At 47.9% G+C, this 19,936-nt stretch overlaps 1 protein-coding gene across 1 annotated transcript in view; it reads left to right on the plus strand.

Annotated features, from left to right (window-relative positions):
• The window catches only part of LOC146171619 (nose resistant to fluoxetine protein 6-like), a 217,512-nt gene that overhangs the window by 79,274 nt on the left and 118,302 nt on the right, over positions 1 to 19,936 (plus strand). The window contains exon 2 of the mRNA XM_084586464.1: positions 10,652 to 10,890. Coding sequence (XP_084442590.1) covers positions 10,652 to 10,890 — 239 coding nt within the window. The remainder of the gene's footprint in view (positions 1 to 10,651; positions 10,891 to 19,936) is intronic.

Consider the following 19,936-nt stretch of genomic DNA (forward strand, 5'->3'; position numbering starts at 1 on the left):
CTGAAGCCCTCACCAGTCCAAGAAAACCGCTCTCATCGTCCGTGCTCTCATCGACTAAACCGACGGGTGCGCGCGACAGCGCGTCAGCATCTTCGTGCTTCTGGCCAGATTTATACACAATGGCGTGCTCAAATTCTTGGAGGCGAAGACTCCATCGTGCTAGGCGCCCCGATGTGTCGCGGAGGTTAGCCAGCCAGCACAAGGAATGATGATCGGTGACAACTTTAAACTGGCGGCCGTAGAGGTAAGGCCTAAATTTCATGGTTGCCCACACAACCCCAAGGCATTCCTTTTCCGTAGTGGAGTAGTTCGTCTCGGCGCGGGAGAGCGTGCGGCTGGCATACGCTATTACCTTTTCGACGCCAGCTTGGTGTTGAACGAGTACAGCGCCAAGGCCGATATTGCTGGCGTCGGTGTGGACTTCGGTGTCAGCGTCTTCATGAAAGTGTGCAAGAACAGGGCTTGTTTGCAGTCGGCTACGCAGCTCCTCAAAAGCCTCTTGTTGCTCGGCGCCCCACACGAACTGTGTATCATCGCGCGTGAGGCGAGTCAGGGGAGCGGCAACTTTGGAAAAATCGGCGATGAAGCGGCGGTAGTACGTGCAGAAACCCAGGAAGCGTTTCAAACTTCTCTTGTTTGCAGGAACGGGAAATTTGGCGACAGCAGAAGTCTTGTCGGGGTCTGGCCTAACGCCTGCGGCACTCACAAGGTGACGAAGAAACTTCAACTCTTTGTAGCCAAAGTGGCACTTCTCGGGCTTGAGCATCAAGCCCGGCGAGGACGGTGTCCATCATGCGCTGAAAAGTAGCCGGCGCTGAACATAGGCCAAAAGGCAGCACTTTGAACTCGTACAGTCCATCTGGGGTGACAAAAGCTGTTTTTTCGTGGTCCCGCTCATCGACCTCAATCTGCCAGTACCCACTCTTCAAGTCAATGGAGGAGAAGTACTGGGCGCGACGAAGCTTGTCGAGCGAATCGTCGATACGGGGCAGCGGGTAGACGTCTTTTTTAGTGATGGCATTCAACTTTCGATAATCGACACAGAAGCGAAGGGTCCCATCTTTTTTCTTTACCAGCACGACAGGGGATGACCACGGGCTGTTGGATGGTTGTATGACACCATCACAAAGCATCTCCTGAACTTGTGTCTGAATCGCTTCACGTTCCGTCGTTGAGATACGGTACGGCTGCTGGCGGATAGGGCGGGCGTCGTCAGGAGTAATGATGCGGTGCTTCACGAGAGGCGTTTGCCGTACTTTCGATGAGGACGCAAAACAAGTGCTGAACTCTAGTAGGAGGGCACGTAGCTCACGATTCTGTGTGTCCGAGAGATCCGGACTAATATCAAGACGGTCCAACGACACAGTGCTAACAGCCCCAAACGTAAAACATTCAGAAACATCCGCTAAGGAGTCAGCAAACGCGATGGCAGTAGCACGAAAAAGATTCCGGGGTTCGTTGGTGATGTTAGTCACCAGGAGATCAGACCGGCCGTCGCGGAGGTGGATGAGGCTGCGCGCTGTACAGATGCCGTGGGTGAGCAAAAGTGACTGGTTGCCTTCCGCGACCGCATGCCCGTCACGCAGTTCGTCGCAAGTAACAGTGACAAAAACACTGGCGCGTGGCGGAATCTAAACGCTCTCGGCGGAAATTCGAAGGGCGGCGCGGCGTTGGCGATTCTTGGCGTCAGTATCAGCAGCTTTCTCGGTTGAAAATGTCACTGTGCGCTTCCGGAGATCGATAATAGCTCCATACTCCCGGAGAAAATCAACCCCAAGGATAACGTCACGGGAGCAGTCAGGTATAACGAGGCAGCTTACAATAAACGTGGAGCTGCGAATTTGAACTCGTGCCGTGCACAGGCTACTAGGAGTTACGACATGTCCGCCAGCGGTGCGAATCTACGTGCCCGACCATGGTGTCATGACTTTTTTCAGAAGCGCTGCTAGCTTCCCGCTTATAATCGAAAAATCCGCGCCAGTGTCCACCAACGCGCTAACCTTATGGCCGTCGAGAAGCACGGGTATGTCCAGCGAGAATCGATGTTCATGCGTAGGAACTGTCGTCGGTGCCGTAAAATCCAGATCGCTCACAGGTCTCCTTGTCAGGGGGTCTTCGTCACGTCGATTGCAAGCGGCCTCGCCCCCGGAGGTCGCTGTCTTTAGTTTTCCCGGTGGGGACTTGGCGAGCGTCGCTGCGCCGTCCAGGATGACCCGGGCCGCGGCGATGGTCGGCGTGAGAACGTGGATCGTGACTGCCGCTGAGAAGTTGGCGCCATGCGCTGCTGCGCTAAGTAGTCTTCAATCTCTCGGGGTCTTTGGCCTATTGGAGGGCGACGCATGTCGATGGGAAATCCGTGAAGTCCAAGGTGTCGATAGGGGCACTGGCGATAGAGATGACCTGGCTCCCCGCAATGGAAGCACAGGCGCTGGCGATTTGAGGCGCGCCACAGGTCCGCCTTCCGCTGAGGTGGTCGTCGGTTGTCGACGAACGGCTCAGTGTGTGCGGAATACAGTGAGCCTTGATCGGGTGGCGGTAATGGCGCCGAAGCAGGGGCAGGGCGTCGCGCCATATCTGCGTAAGTTGGACGCAGGTACTCCGTGGGGAAAGGTTGTGGATCAGCGGACGCTACCGAGGGCTTAAACGCTTGAAGCTCTTCGCGGTCAATGCTAGCTACAGAGCCGACCATCGGCTGTGGAGCACCGAAAAGCTTCTGGAGCTCTTCGCGAATAACTGAGCGGATGATTTCGCATAGGTTCGGGGTAGCCCCGAAGGCCGAAAATGGCTCCACAACCGAAGCGGCGACCACCGGCCTGTCGTAAGTGGTAGACCGCTGCTGGAGCATCCTCTCTATTGTGACAGCCTCCGAAAGAAACTCGGCAACCGTCCTTGGTGGATTACGCACGAGGCCAGCGAACAGTTGCTCTTTAATACCGTGCATAAGGTGGCGCACCTTTTTCGCTTCGGTCATGGCCGGGTCAGAACGTCGGAAGAGCCGGGTCATGTCCTCCCCATACATGGTCACAGTCTCATTTGGCATCTGTATACGAGACTGTAGAGCCCTTTCTGCGCGTTCTCGCCGATCCGCGCTGGTATAGGTCTCACGAATTCGTCGGCAGAACTCACGCCATGATGTTAGGGCGTCTTCTCGGTTCTCGTACCAAGTACGAGCGCCATCTTCCAGGCTGAAGAAGACATTTCAAAGCTTGGCGGCGTCGTCCCACTGATTAAACGAGGCGACTCGTTCAAATTGGATAAGCCAGTCTTCGACGTCTTCGCTCTTGAGTCCCTGAGTTGAGTCCTGGGTATGCGGTGGTGTACGAGACATGTACTGGGATCGAACCCTAGCGCCGACACCAAAATATGTCACGGACAACAGGGCTAGACGTGACTAAGACGACGGGACGAAGCTGAACCAGCAGGCAAAGTTCCGCGCACAGCACGCGAGACAACTTCGGCGTCCTTTTCTTCCAGGTGCCACCTGAGAACATCAGGGACGCCAGGTGGCAATATATAGGGTTTTATATTAAGAGCTTGCAAGACCTTAATCTGCAGAATTGTATGCACTTTCCTGCATTTGAAATTATACGAAAGAACTGCGCTCAACTGACAGGCATAATCCAGCATGAGTCGAATATATGGGATATTTATAAGCGGGAGCAAATGATATGTGTCCAGGTGGTGTTAGTAGTGTATCATGTTATTTTCCCTTCAGTGTGATGCTTGATTGTTTTCTTGATATACGGAAAACAAGCAGTTGTCATGCTTTGCATTCTTTCGTAAAACCGTTGGCACAATAAGGTTGAGTGCCGTTCATGTACGCCAATCGGGCTTTTTTTTTCTTGCACCTTAATATCGCTCGTATTGAGCGTTTTGCACACCCTAATGTAAAAGTAAATCTTAACAGTGTCTACTGGGTGCGATTAGCTTCACGAAACATTATGGCCGAAAAAAGGGGCGAGTTCCAAATAGTCCAACGGTCCAATTGCTTGCTAATTTACGACTGAAGCTTTTCCAAATCGGTATCAATTGAAACTTTCCCAATTGGCGCCACTTTCTTTTTTGACGGCGAAGACGCTTTCGAGTCGAAAAGTCTCATTAGCAGATGATACTCTTTGTGGAAATGAAGAGCACCTCTTTTAGGCCATTCATTTAGGGATCTGAGGGAACGCGATGAATGGGTCGAACCAGAATGGCCGAACCCAGTCATGCTCGAGTAGAAAGGCGCAAGACAATCCCCGCAGCATTCATCCTGTATTTCGCATAAAAACATGTGGTACTCAAACTTTGTACTATTCCGATCTCTCTCGCTGAGTATTCTGGAGACATTACTAGGTTTACGTAGAAAGAAAAAATGACCCGCCACTGTGGAACAGTACGTGGTTCAGATACTCGACTACTATGCCTTAGTTCCAGGTTCGATCGCGACCGCCGGCGGCTGCGTTTCGATGGAGGTGAAACGGAGTCGCGTCCTTGTGCTGAGTGATGTGTGTGCAGGCTAAAAAATCCACAGGTGGTCGAAAATTTCGGAGTCCTGCATTATGGCCTCTCTCGTAACCTCAGTCGCTTTGGGACGTTAAACCACGCAAACCAAATTAAAGGAGAACTTCCCTTTGCTCGTTACTTCGAATAATGCGCGAGTGTTGTCAGCGAACGAAACCTTTTTGTTGGAAAACAAACCTTGCAGAGAAGCTGGTTCGCAGAGAGTTCAACGTGCTGAGAGCCGTTCTGACTGCGCTCAGCAGCACGGATGCAGCGGATGGATGGATGGATGGATGGATGGATGGATGGATGGATGGATGGATGGATGGATGGATGGATGGATGGATGGATGGATGGATGGATGGATGGATGGATGGATGGACGGACGGACGGACGGACGGACGGACGGACGGACGGACGGACGGACGGACGGACGGACGGACGGACGGACGGACGGACGGACGGACGGACGGACGGACGGACGGACGGACGGACGGACGGACGGACGGGGATGGATGGATGGATGGATGGATGGATGGATGGATGGGTGGGTGGGTGGATGGATGGATGGATGGATGGATGGATGGATGGATGGATGGATGGATGGATGGATGGATGGATGGATGGATGGATGGATGGATGGATGGATGGAATATAGGAGCGTCCCCTTTGAAACGGGGTGGTAGCAGTAGCTATCATGGTCATTTTTCTCCATATATCTTAATTATTGATTTGGAATGGTTAACTAAACCACCATTCTATTTATTAAATTTTGTTCCTACATTACTAACATTATGTCACTTCTCTGCTTTTAAGCCACCAATCTTCCAGTCGTTTTTTGCTAGTTTCCACCGCCGGTTTATTCACCCGGCCACTGGTATCTCTAAAGCCCAGAGCTTCAGGAACAGTGATTGCGCCTGCACCAACTTCCGGATGGATACCATTACATTCGAGTATAATATGGTCAATTGTTTCACTGGAGTTTCCACATACAGCACATGCGTCATCTCCATTGTTAAATTTCTTTTTGTAGCTGCGTGTTCTAAGGCACCCTGATCTAGCTTCAAAAAGTAGGGCACTGCCTCTTGAGTTATCAAAGAAATCTTCCTTCCTGATCTGCATTTTCCACTTTCGGTATAATTCCACACTCTGTTTCTTTTCCATCGAATTTATCCAATTTTTACCTTCTGTGTTTTTCACCTGTTGCTTAATGCTCTTTATTTCTCCGTCCTTGTTACTAGCATACTTACTAGTTAGTCAACGCTTTTTAGGTACAGGTATTTAAATACTTTAGCTGCCCATCTGTTACTGTCCAATTTCCTCAGGCGTTCCTCATATAATATTTTACTCTGAGCTTCCCGTACTTCGAAAGATACCCAGCCCATATCTCCCTGTACCGCCTCATTTGTAGTTTTGCCGTGGGCACCTAGTGCTAATCGTCCAACGGATCTCTGATTTGTTTCTAATGTCGACTGTACCTCTGATTTTAGGCACAAAACCGCATTTCCGAAAGTAAGTCCGGGCACCGTAATTCCTTTCCAAATACCCCTCAAAACCTCATACCTATTGTATCCCCACAATGCCTTATGCTTCATTATCCCTGCATTCCTTCGCCCTTTGGCCTTAAGTGATTGCTCATGCTTTCCAATGTATGCCAATCCTTCGTTTACCCATACCCCCAGATATTTATATTCTGCTACTCTAGGTATTTCAAGGCCTTGTATTTTAAGACCCTGATCAGTTGAGCCGTTGAAAGTCATCAGACCCGACTTAACGGCGCTGAAACTGAAGCCTAGAGCGTCCCCTTCGTCTCCGCAATACTTAACTAGAGTTTGCAATTCTTCCAGACTCTCAGCTAGCAGCACAATATCGTCTGCATATATCAAACCGGGGAGGCACTGCCCTACCGCCTTTCCACCTGATCTATATGACAGGTTAAAACCTAGGTTACTATCTTGTATCCTCCGTTCCAGGTTTATCATATAAAGCATGAACAACACGGTGATAGAGGACAGCCTTGTCTTAATCCTTTGCATGCTTTGACATCCTCCGTACTTCTTATCCCTTCCCACGTAATTTCTACTTTGTTATCCCGCTATATTTCCTGTAGGAACTCTATTATCTCATAAACGATACCTTCTTCTTTTAATATGTTCCAGAGGAGTTCCCTGCTTACGTTGTCGTACGCCCCGTTTATGTCCAGGAAGGCCAAATACAAAGGTCTATTTTCCACTCTAGATATTTCGATGCATTGGGTAAGCACGAACAGGCTATCATCTAAGCGCCTACCATTTCTAAAGCCGTTCTGAAGTTCTCCGAGTATCTTGTTACTTTCAACCCATGCTTGCACCTTTAATTTCACCGCCTGCATGGCTAACCTGTACATAACAGATGTTATGGTAATCGGCCTGTAGGATTTTATGTGCATCCTGTCTCCTTTCCCTTTATAAATCAAATTCATTTTACTCTGCCTCCAGCTGTCCGGAATTTGCTTATTCGCTATGACTGTTTCCAGAGCTTTTAACAACGTTTCCTTACTTTTTGGACCGAGTTCATTAATCAGCTTGATCGGAATTCCATCTATTCCTGTAGATGTATTTTTAGGAATATTTTTTTCTGCCTTTTTCCAGTTTAGATTGGTCAGTTCTAAGCTGCTTTGTATTCTGCTACCTTGTGTTGCTTCCTGATTTGCGGAGATTACCCTATCGTCGGTCTTAAATGACTCGGCTATAACTGATGTAATGTAGTTCACTGCGTTATCTCCCTTCAAACAATTTCCCTCGTTATCTTGAATCCGATCCTGCTTTCTTTGATTCTTCTTCCCTAGCCAGCTTATATGGTTCCAGAATTTTCTTGCTCCGCCTCTAGAGGCATCGTGTATATCAGCCATCCAGCGATCGGTGGACTGTCTTATTTTACTTTGGACGAGGGCCTGTACTTGAAGTTTCTTTTGTCGATATGATTCCCATTTTTGGTCGATTTCCTCCTGAGATACCTGTGCCTTCTTTGCCATTCGGTGTTCCCTTGAAGCAGCCCGTCGTTGTTCAATAGCTTCCCTGATTTCCTTATTCCACCAGCTCCGTGGCTTCCTATTTTCATTCCAGCGGTTTGCTACTTTAACCTCCTGAATGTTCCTCCTTCTGAGGAGTTCTACCTGTTCATAATTCCAGTCTTCCATGGGGCTTTTCTCTATTGCTTCCTCTATGTCTGCTGCTATTTGCGCTATTTGACCGACGTTTAATTTTGTGTTTACGTTTTGTCTAAGTTCCATTTCTCTTTTCATCAAGGGCCCCATCTGCAGACTAATACGTTTATGATCACTTCCCAAACTACACTCCCCGTCTTCGTCTATTTCCATTTTTGTGACCTGGCTATAAATTTCCTGTGACATTAGACAATAGTCAATGGTCGTCTGCCTGTTGCGGAATTCCCATGTGATTTGGCCTTCACATTTTGTTTCTCTATTTACTATAACTAGATCGTGTCGCTCACAGAAATCTAGCATTAGCTTGCCGTTACAATCCGTGTATCCATCCAGATCGTCGATGTGGCCGTTCATGTCTCCCAGTAGAATAATATTGGCCCCGTTTCCAAACTGGCTTATATCGTCACTGAGACATTCAACAAGATCCCTGTTTTCTTGCCTGCATTGATGTCCTGTTCCTAAATAAACTACCCCTAGCCATGTCCTTATGCCGGCAATTGTTCCTGAAACCCAGATATATTCTTTACAAGATGATCTAATTCTTTGCCAATTTGTTCCCTGGTGTATCAACATACCTACCCCTCCACCCTTTTTTTCCGTTCTCGTTCTGTTGCACCCTTCCCAGACGTAGCCTTCTATAAACGGCGGATCTTCTAGATCATTGATATGAGTCTCGCAAAGAGCGTACACACCTATTTTGTCATCCTTCAACTGCTGTTCTATCTCTAGCCATTTCGGTCTTTTTCTACCTCCTTGCATGTTTATGTAGCTGATCCTAGTGTTGAATTTCTTTTTTGTACTTTTCTTTCTCGACCTACTCTTTGCCATTTTTGGGGGCTCAGCCTCCATTATTACACTTTCTTCTGCTTCACTTCGAACTACCTCTGTGCACGGAGTCCTCGCGGACCCCCTAAAAAAGCTACTGCCCTGCCTGCCAGGCGCCAGCCGATCTCTGCTCCCACCCTTCTGTTAAAATGAATGCCATCTCGCTGAAAAGCTCTACCAAAACCTGCTTTATGTACCTCCCTGTTTACCTCAACCACTTCGAAACGCTTCTCCAGGCTTAACTTTCTTATGTCCTGATTAACTGTCACCACGTCCTTTTCCATCTTTCCGTTCAATCCTAGCACCTCTTGTACTGTGCATACAACTATCTGCGTCTGCTGTGCTATCTCCCTGATCTCATCAACTCCCTTAGCTAAACTTTTCACCACTGCTGCAGCGTCACCATTTAGGACATCATTTAGCCCCGCGGCTACTATTACCATACTCCGCTCTGCGGAATTCTTCAACAGCCTATTTTTACTCTCTTTTAGCACTGCCCTCATTGTTCTCCCTGGGAGGCTCCAACCAACACTCTCTTATCACCCCTTACACGTTCCAAGATATCTCCCTTGCACCTGTCCATGTTAGAATCTCCGGCGATAAGCACCTGGGCCTTCTCTCTCCCTCTCCCAACTGTTGGCTCCTGCTTATCTGTGTCCTTATCTCTGGGATTTTCATTCTGCCTTACTTCTTCCTTTTTTTCCGGCGTCTTAGCTGCTTCTAAATAACTCGGACGGTTCGGATCCGCCTGACCTACTTTGCTTATGCCTTCCATGCCAGTGCTGGCCCCAGACACGTGGCCCGAACTGGAATGTTCGTCCTCGTTGGTTCCAAGGACAAAGTCGGCCCCTTTTTTTTTTTTTTTTCAGTTTGAGTAAGCTGTCCAAGCAGTTTCTGATTTTCCGCTCTTAACAAACGTACTTCATTTTCTAAATCATCCACACTAGACACTAAACTGCCCCTTTCTTGATCTAATCTATCCAGACGCGCACTCAGTACGCAACACCGACACAAAAAGTCGCTGCCATCCGCTTCACCTACAGAGTAAAAACGCGTATCCTTTAGATTAACCTGCGCCTCACACTGAGTACACTTTACCTTCTTTTGATTGCACATCTTAAGCGCTCATCGACTGGACTATATTTATTACGAATTCTCAGAATATACAAATTGCCAAAAGAAGACACAAGAAACGACTAGCAAACACGCGTTAAAAACCAATTCTGCGAATGCCAATAGCCTAGAAAAAAAAATTATCTAAACAAGATAGCTAAATAATGCTGCGCTAGTAAAAAGCGCAGCAGCGCCCCCTGCGAGCGGGAGAGGCGTTCTGCTTCAGCCGCTCCTCTGCCGCGCTCCTCCGTTCGTGCCACTACATCAGTAGTTTAGTTCACTATAAACCAGACACTGTTTGAGGAAAGGCAGGAGAAATTCGGAAGGTTAGACAGTTTTTAGGAGCCCAGCCGCAGCCACGTCCCTGAGTAGTATATAACCGAACAATTATGCTGCGTAGAAGAAAGTGAAGTTGAAAACATTTTTCCGTAGAGGTGGGTGTAGAGGAACAGCTGCTGCGAATATTAATGGCCTCGGTCGTGGCTTTTTTAAATACTGACCGTGTTCTCTACCGCTTTTTGCGGATGGCCGAATGTTGTGCGGATTCGCTTTAAGAAAAATGCTTCCACCGTTATCGAGAGCAGACGTAAACATTTATTATCAGCGCTGTTGTGTCGTCTGTCTGTATAGTAGTTCTGACGGTGACGTCATTTATTATGCTCGACGTTTAGGGACTTGACAAGTTCAATTTAGCATATTAGTCGCTTTGTATTCAGCTATGTCACGTACATAATGCCTGATTAAAACTCTGTCGTCCGCTACAGAGACCGTGCCGAAGTATATCCTGCTGCTTTTAAAAGAAAAAACTCCAAGAATCGAAGGCAAACCCAGCGCTTCTGCTTCAGCCGCTCCTCTGCCGCGCTCCTCCGTTCGTGCCACTACATCAGTAGTTTAGTTCACTATAAACCAGACACTGTTTGAGCGTGCTCATCTTAATGATGTTCGGTAAACTTTCCATGCCTCCGCCACACCAAACTTGAGCCCACGAAATGATTTTAGAAACTCCTGTTGTGTTTCTCTGCGCAGTGCTGGATTCGTGGGGAAAAATTCCCAGCGGCTTCTCCGACGGCAGCCTGGCCGAACTCGGGGACTACGACCTGTGCCTTCGCCTCGACGTCCGGAAAACAGCGCGCTCGGGTGCAGGGATGCGGCTTTTCCGCGGCCAGTACTGCAGTTTCACCCTGGATCCTCCGCTGCCACCGCGGCCGGCCGTAATCAGGAACAGCGAGCCCGTCATCGACAGTAGCAGCTTCGCCAACCACACGGTACGACTGCCACTTAAGAGTCTCGCGCATTGATTGATTAGCTGTCGCCACACTTTGTTTACTTTCCATGTGACGCATTTATAGGTCGACGACACTTGTGTTTGTTTCGCAAACCTTTAAAATATGTTGCTAGTGTTGGGCAAGTGAAAAGCACACTCGACCGTCAGCATGGAAGTAAATAAAAACAACACTGCATCAGAAATGACTGCAGGCTTTTCCGACAGCTTTTAGAGAAATTGGATGGTTCACTGAAACTCGTGGCCATTACTCCTCTAGGATGCAAAGAGGATAATGACTGCCAGTCGATTAGTTTCTTAATGTGTCTTGGTTAAAAATGAACCATTCCCGGAAGGAGTTCTGCGTCGCTATAAGCGTCAGTAACTTCAGAAACCCTATTTACTGTCTATTTGATAAATGGAGCCAGAAATAAAACGTGGCTTCCTTTTAAATTTTGGTCTGGAGGTTACATGTAGTAGTGAAGTGTCAGGAGTCAGGAAGAAAAACAAAATCCAGCGTGTAACTCCGCTCAAGCCCATTTAGACATCCGAAAGCATTGTTTCAGATGGTTTCCCATGGTTTTGCTTGGCCGCTGGGTTTTCCGAGACTGGCGCGTAATTTCACAAACTATTAAGCATCATTAGTTATGGTTTATAGGGAAAAGAGCAGCATTCGTTTCACATGAAATGGACAGAAAATTACTGGCATACAATTATGGTAAACATGACGTCTGTTCGAATCCTAATCGGCGCCCCTCGGTATAGTAGTGAGGGCATCTGTGCCCAGTGACGCGGTATCGAATCATGCCGCTTTTCGGTGGAGACGAAAAGCGCCCGCGCGCTTTGCGATGTCAGTGCACGTTAAAGGACCCCAGGCGATTGGAATTTCTGGAGCCCTTCATTGCCATTCGTGACATGAAATGGCCTGAAGAAAATAATTACGCGTGGAGCTAATACAGGCTGCAGACGCGTGCAGTGTTGGTAGCGGCCATGCAATTTTGACAGCACAGCGTCAGGTACCCGACTGGTTGCATGGAAATTCGTGATGTGTTGAACATGCTTATATCTTAGAACCATTGGGATTTGAAGATGCATTTCAATGCTAGTCACCAACTAGCCCACCTCTCTATTATACATGCTTACGTCACAAGTGGAGCAGCGAAATTCGGAAAGCCATTAAAAGGTTACTTACATTGTGATTGAAAGACCCCTACATGGATCAAGCATCAATACAAATGAGATTGTGAATTAAATGCTCAAAAAAAATTGAGAGATGGATACTGGGCCCGGGATAATTGGACCACAATTTACAAGCGCTACCTTAAGGGCACCGAGTTGATAGTTTTTTTGTTAAACATGAAATTCAATATTGCGGTGCAATGTTCTGTATACCGCTGTCCGCCCGATTAACACGAACGTCGACAGCGTGACCTTAACTGACGCTAGTAGCCCGAAGCCTTGGCTGCTGGAGCCAAGGTAAGGAGTCAGTATCCGCAACCAAGTTTGATATCAACTTATTTATTTTATTTATTTATCACATTGCCCACAGTGCCTTTTGGCCTTAAAGTGTGTGTGTCGGGGGGGGGGGGGGGGGGGAGGATTACAGCATGAACAGTGCTACATGCTGACAGGAAAAAAAAAAGAGCGTAACACAAAGTGTAATACCGCATAATTTCATACACGCAAACACAAGTACACATATTACAGCAGTGCTTCAAACATTTCATTAGATTTTGATGAAACGACTATTTGGGGCAGCTTATTCCATTCATTTATTGTTTCTGGGAAAAATGACATTTTTTAGTAAGTCTGTTCTGCATTTCATTGCTTTTACTTTGTACGTGTGGTTCCTTGAGGCTTATTTATAGTCCGGCGGCAATAAATTACGCTCACAGCCCCCCCCCCCCCCCCCCCCCCCCCCCCCCCAATACCTGTTTTAGAATAAAATATGTTATGGAACAATTTCAGCCTAAGTATGTATCTACGTTTCTGTAGTGAAACCCATCCTAACAATTTCTACGCGGCTGACAGACTGCTGTAAATGGCCGTCGAAGGGAGCGCGGAGAGCTCGTGTAGCCGCGTTTAACCTCTCCTTGCGATCAAACACATGCGCACAGAAAACACAGTGTAGTTTGCTCATCTCGGAAACTCGAAAAGAAGGGCTACTGCTCGCCCCCCTTTCAAACGTAACATCACAGCTCAAGAACATTACGAAGCAAGAATTTTGGCTGCATATTTACGGTATATTTAGTTGTCATTTCACTTTAGACACAATTCAGAGCCTTCGTTGCCTCCTGTCGAGCAGCACTTTTGAGGGCAAACTGGAAAGGCACCCGAGCAGCCGTCTGCCATCTCGTATAAACGAGATGATCAAATTGCTAAGTGTTTTCTCTGGGCAGGTGTTTGACCGCAGCCACGACAGTAACGCTGCTACACAGTTCCGTCAGTGGCGCGCTCACTCTGACGCCCCAAAAAAAGCATTAAACGGCGTTGCAGCTATCGTCAGCCGCCGCAAGCATAGTGAGGCTAAAGCTATGCTGCACTGCAGGTCGAGATCAAGCTGTTGAGCGTTCCGGTCAAGCGTGCTGACGGCGGTACATGAGTTGTTTAATATGCATTCAGTACAAGGTGCTAAAATAATCCCAATGCCGATCACTCCGAGGCAATCGTACTGGTATGAAGGTGATGCTGCCACTTAGTTAATGGAAGGCCGTGTGCGTAACATCCGTCTGCCTGCGAGGTGCAAAGCGGACGACTGAGGGAGCGTATACCCCCAGAACGCGGCACCGAAACAGAACAAAAAAGACCGTGAGGCTAAGAAGGTAAATGTAACAGAACGAGGCAATAAAGCGGTCTGTTATTCGACTGTTCTTATCTTTATGAACGCTTTTACGACCGCGGCAAACGTATCCGCTGTTCTATAAAATTAAGTCACTACGTGCGGGAAGTGCCACTGAGCGTTCATACCGCGTACAAGTCCCGATACCTATTTGGAAACAGTTTTAATGGACTTGTCCTTCAACGCTTTGCAACAACCACCGCAGTCTGTAATTCGGAAGAATTCTTCATATGAACGTCCTTAGGCACATCCCGAGAAGGAGAGCAAAACAGCGCACTTCAAAACACAGACACAGAAAGGGAACAACAACACAGCGCTGACTTCAACTGGTTTCTTATTAGAGGGCGACACAATATACATATATAATAAAAAACCTCTAATAAAAAACCAGTTGAAGTCAGCGCTGTGTTGTTGTTCCCTTTCTCTGTTTTGAAGTGCGTTGTTTTGCTTGTCAAGATTATTTACCAACTAGCCCGTTCCTTCACCCTTCAAGGAGGATGAGAAGGAAGGGCTCGCCAAAGACGGACGGCGGCGTGTCTAGTTACCATTTCTTTTCCTATCGTACGGTCCAACCGCGGAGCAAGCGGCTAAGAGCAAAGTGCACAGCAGAGCAGAAAATGCTTGGTGACGCAATCGGGGAGAAGTGCGGTATCGGTCCGTGCTATGTTTTCTCGCTCGGTCTCGTGCATGTGCTCCGAGGGAAAATATGAGCGCTGCCCTTAGACGGCGACATTTCTGGTGCTACATCAGCTCGATCAAAAATTCTTTCTGGTGTTGAGCAAGACTGTTTCTTGGGCTAATATGTAGAGTTTGCTCATTTTTTGTAGGCTTTGTTATTTGCTAGAGTTTCCTATAGGTTTCGCGAAAATTACCAATAAGGATTGCACTCCAGCGTGCGTATGTTAATCGAGTGGTCTGGGCCTCACTCAGACATATAGGAAAATGGGGCTTAGAGAGAGGTCCGGTCCCACGCAGCTATGTATCGCTGAAAAGAATCACGTATCAATTAAAGGTGAAAATTGTAGCAGGTACAGAAACTAGGATTGGTAAAAAAAAAAATTAAATCAGTGAGTTTTGGCGGCTGCACTTGAGGCGGTGGAGCCTCGGTGTGTTTTGTGGTGGCGATTCCACTTGCTTGTACCGCGGCAGCCTAAAGACGCCGTTCATCAGAAAAGATTGCGTCGTAAGCCTCGGAGCAAACAATGGCGAGCATAGGCGGTTGGTGGGTTGGACGACGTCGCAGGACCCCGTTGTAAAGCTGAGTTGAGAGAGCGACCCTTTGATACTGGAGGCGGCAAACTCTGCAAAACCCATTGAATGGCGTGTCACACGCGCTACCTTTATGCCATGCAGGCCCGATCGTAAGGCGCAGTTAAATCGGGCCTTGATATTGTTATCGGGTGGTTTGTCAGGTAATGTGCCAGCTTACCACTGTACGCCATGACCACAAATTAAAGGGTCAGATATTAAAAGAGTAGCCAAGTGCATGTAAGCGAAAAACTATCCGCCAGCCAAGCCGGAGATGGCAATTATTAGCACCAATGCATCATACCCTTGAAGACTGAAGCTTAGGTGTCCCCAAAACCTGGAGTCAATCGCAATATGTTTCCCTGCCACTCGGTATCCATAGAGTCGATATGCCGATGCACTGCTACGCACTTGTGACGCAACGTGATCACGGCAGTTTCGATACGTTTCTTTTTGACACCCAACGCCGGGGTTTGTTTCTAAAAAGTCGCCTTAATAAGTCCACTACTTCTTTCAAGCGGTAGCTTTCAGACCTAACATAAAAGGGGGGCGCGCAGGTGCACCGCTCTGAGATTGCAGACAGAAATTAACTGCCGCGAAAACCCACACAAAAAATAGCAATGACTGAAAGACGAAATACGCGCGAATCGCGGGTTCGTCCGGGCATCCGTCAGACACAAGCGAAATGCAGATGAAATCGAATTGCCCAACATCTGTCGCCAGACTTTGCAAACATACGAGCACCAAAGTCTCGGTTCTCCAGCGGCCAACTTTTCGTGGTGCTGGCAACAGACCAAAACACGCGCTCGAGCTTTCGAGGTGAGCGTTCCAGGGATCGCATATGCTGTTCATCATAGTTCCTCAGTTCAGTCGTTCAGTCGTGTCCGACTCTTCGTGACCCCATGGACCATGTCACGCCAGGCTCTCACTATCTTCCTAACATCACATAGCTTCATCTGCAATGCCTCGAGAATGCCATCTAACCATCGCGTTCGCTGCCTACCCTCAACCTTTCCCAACATCAAATCTTTCTCCAGCGACTCCTCTCTTCTCATCAGATGACCAAAGTAGCTGAGCTTTAACTTTAGAATTTGAAGTAGAATGGACAGTTAGGCGAGTTAGTACAATTGCATAGTGGGTGGAACAGCGCGAAAAGACGAAACACAAGAAGAGACGCACAACAGACGAGCGCTGACTCGCAACTAATGTTTTATTAGGAAGAAAGCGGATTCTTATACAAAAAAATATGTCACGTGATGTTCCATAGAACGAAACCCTTGACCAGGCAAAATTCAAGAGATATTTTCTTCCTTCAACAGCCACGTGGGAAACCCTATCAAGCAAGACCAAACATACGAGCCCCCCTCCCCCTCCTCCCCAACGGCCCGTTTCACAAATTATAAATTATCACCAAACATTATCCAGAAAATAAACCTCTTGTTCGATAAGCACCAATGAAGGCTGGCTGACACACTGCGACTGCTTCTTGCTGATGTAATATGCCTCGGTATTTTCTCTCGTAGTTTTGTCCCTATGGCGAAAATAAATCTTTGTTTTTGAAACCAAGGGGCGAAAACGTTTGTTATTCTGCTTTCCTTCTTTCCCACAAGCCCTACAATGATCTTTCAAGTGAGAATATCGTGTGTCCGACAGCTAATAGAGGTGTTCACGCAGACGAATATTTATGCACCGACTCGTTTGGCCTATGTATACCTTATTGCATGATAGAGGAATTTCGTACACGACAGCGCAGGCGCAATCTACTAATCTCGACCTATGCGAAACCTGGCATTCAAACGGGTTACTCTTCTTTAGCTTTTCCTGGCGGTTCCTGATAGTGCAGCAGAGCCCGCCCAACTTACCCGGCGCCGAAAAAACAACATTAACTTCGAATCGCCCAGCAACATTTTTTAGTTTATGTGCAATTTTATGCATGTAGGGAATCACTGCTAGTTTTTTCTTCTTCTGTGCCCTGTCCCTTATTCTAACCGGAAAATCCTTCCTAACCATCCGCAAAAGCTTTTCACATGTTGCCGAAATAACCAAATCCGGGAATCCTGCAGTTTTTAGCCTACGAACCTGTAGCAATACACTATCATGAATGCAATGATGACATGAGCTCAGCAAGCTTGAGCGAATGCAACTACTAGCAATTCCATTTTTACAATTTTTGAGTGTCCAGAACAATAGCTTAACACCTGCTTTTGGGACCTCGGGGAGTACATGAAACATAAGTGGTCACGTTTGAAAAACAGTTTTATGCTCGGAAACTGGAGGATGTCGTTCGGCGGTACTTCAAAAGTAAAAGACAAACCTTTTGCACAATCCCGAAACAGCTTTAAGACGTCCGCCATTCTTCTGTTGAAGTTGTCTTTTTCTATTAGCACTAAAAAATTATCAACATATCGGAAGATGCGTATCACCAAACCATCGACATGTTTACTAATTTGTCTATCAACTTCACCCAAAAATATATTGCTCAACACAGGCGCTACCTTTGACCCAATACTAATGCCCTTTTTCTGTACATAAACATCGCCTCGCCAACCTACGTAAGTTGATTTCAAATAAAAGGACAACAGTTCCAGGAAAGAATCAATAGAAGCGCTGCAATGACCCATGAAACCTACTTCATCATTCTCCTCGGTGATACATCTTTTAACTGCGTTCATAATTCCCTTGTGAGGCAAAGAGTAATATAAGTCTTCTATATCAATGCTGAAACCTGAACACAAACCAGGATTACTATGCTTCAGGAAATTTATCATATTGTCCGTTTTTTCCACCAAGAAAGGGTCCTCCACAACCAATGATGAAAGATGCTTCTGCAGATAGCTAGTCACTGAGTACTGCCAAGTTCCAGCTTCCGATATGATGGCTCTAAAAAGAATGTTAACCTTATGAGTCTTTGCGGAGAAAAATAAATCCAACTGATCGCCCTTTGTCTTCAGAACTGCCGCCGCCAACGAATCAAGATTACACTGGTTCAGTAACAATACGGCCTGCTCCTTTACACTTCCACAATCTACACTTACACGTTTAAAACACTTTTTGACAGCCTGTAAAACCTGTAAAGCCTGTAAAGCTTTCCTGTAAAGCTGTAAAGCTGTCGACAAGGCCAAATTGTGGGGTACGGATGACACTTCCCTCGGACGACGGGAAATCGCTGCCCTGATCTTCGCTCTCGGTTTTGGCTCGACGTCACTTCAAGGCCGCCGACAGCAGGAGCTAGATCCATTTCATGCTTAACAGAAAAAAGTTGACATTTGATCGCTTTCAAGCAGCCGCGAAACTTCTTAACTACGAAAACAATTAAGCCGCTGCATGGCACTGCGCGGTACCAAACTCAGTCTAAACCTTATTGAAATCTTTTAGGATGACCATCAAAGCAAATGTTCCAGCCTGTTGCTAGCAACCATCACATTTCTGAAACTCCGCTCGTTAACAACTGCATAAACTTAACTTCCGCTAAAATTAGTGTGAGGTGAATCTACATTTAACTGAGCATCGGTATGCTGAGAATATTCAGGAAAGTTCAAATATATAGTAAATATTATGCTTAATATTGCCACCTAGCGTTGCCAGGTGGCGCATGACTGAGGTGTGAAAGGAGTACGAAGTTGAAGAGGACGACAAAGTGTCGCTTGCACGTTTGCGTCTGTGCTGCTGTGTTCTTGTGTCTGGGCTACCCCCTGCTATCATTGGTATCCTTAGTCACCGTGTACGTGACATTCTGGTGGAGGTGCTGGGTAAAACGATCGCCTATGCAAGAATCTCCACCTACAAGACGTCGCGCCAGCCCTGTACCATTGGACACCCCCGTGCATCGCTCCAGTCGACGGCTCCAGGGAGCCATCACCCGCCGCCATGACATCTAGTGCTCCTGCGCAGCAGGTGACGGACGTCGCACCGGCCTGTAACTACACCTTGCAGGCCCCTCGGGTACCGAAGACTTTCCATGGGGACCTCTTTGAGGATGTGGAGGACTGGTTCCTTCAGTTTGAACGTGTCGCTGCATTCAACCAGTGGGACGATGCAGCCAAACTGAGGAACGTGTACTTCAGCCTTGAGGACGGCGCCCGTATCTGGTTCGAGAACCGAGAGCAAGCATTAACTTCGTGGCGGGAATTCCGTCGTCAACTGCTCGAGGCTTACACTAGCGCAGATCGTCGCGAGCATGCAGAACGTGTCATTCACTCTCGCATCCAAAGGCCGAATGAGAGTGTCCAAGCATACGTCGAGGACATGACGCGCCTCTTCAGGCGAGCCGATCCCGCCATGTCCGAGGACAAAAAGGTCAGGCACTTGATGCAGGGTTTGAAAGAGCAGTTGTTCGCAGGCCTTGTGCGAAACCCACCGTCGACTGTAAACGGATTCCTTGCGGAGGCCACCACAATGGAAAAGGTGCTACACCAACGTGCCGTGGCTTATGACCGACCTTTTCATACAAGCACAATCGCGGAATCATTTGCATCTTCAGAGCGGCATCCCGATGCATTGCGCGAACTGATTCGCTGCGTCGTGCGCGAAGAACTAAGCAAATTCTGGAGCCCTCTGCAGCAATCGCCATCTTCCGTTTCTGCTATAGTGCGGGAGGAGGTGCGGCAGGCACTCAAGAGCCCTCTTTCGCCTGTAGTTCCGAGCCCGCCATTGCTGTCGGGGACCGACAATCGTCCCACATATGCGGAAGTTCTGCAGAGTCAGGCTCCCCCTTCACCACCGCCCATTCTCGCGTCACCTACAGTTCCGCTGCCCTCGGTGCAGCCAGTGCAGAACTTCGACAATCGTCCGCTGCCCCGACGCAAAGCCGACATTTGGCGCACGCCTGACCGCCGTCCGCTTTGCTTCCACTGCGGTGAACCAGGACATCTCTACCGGGATTGTCCGTATCGACGCCTCGGTCTCCACGGCTTCCGCATCGACTCGCCTCCTCCCCGGTTTGGTCAACGACCCCGATTTATTG

This window comes from Amblyomma maculatum, unplaced genomic scaffold (assembly GCF_055883805.1).
Source record: "Amblyomma maculatum isolate TAMU_Amacu unplaced genomic scaffold, ASM5588380v1 scaffold_19, whole genome shotgun sequence".
NCBI lineage: Eukaryota > Metazoa > Arthropoda > Arachnida > Ixodida > Ixodidae > Amblyomma > Amblyomma maculatum.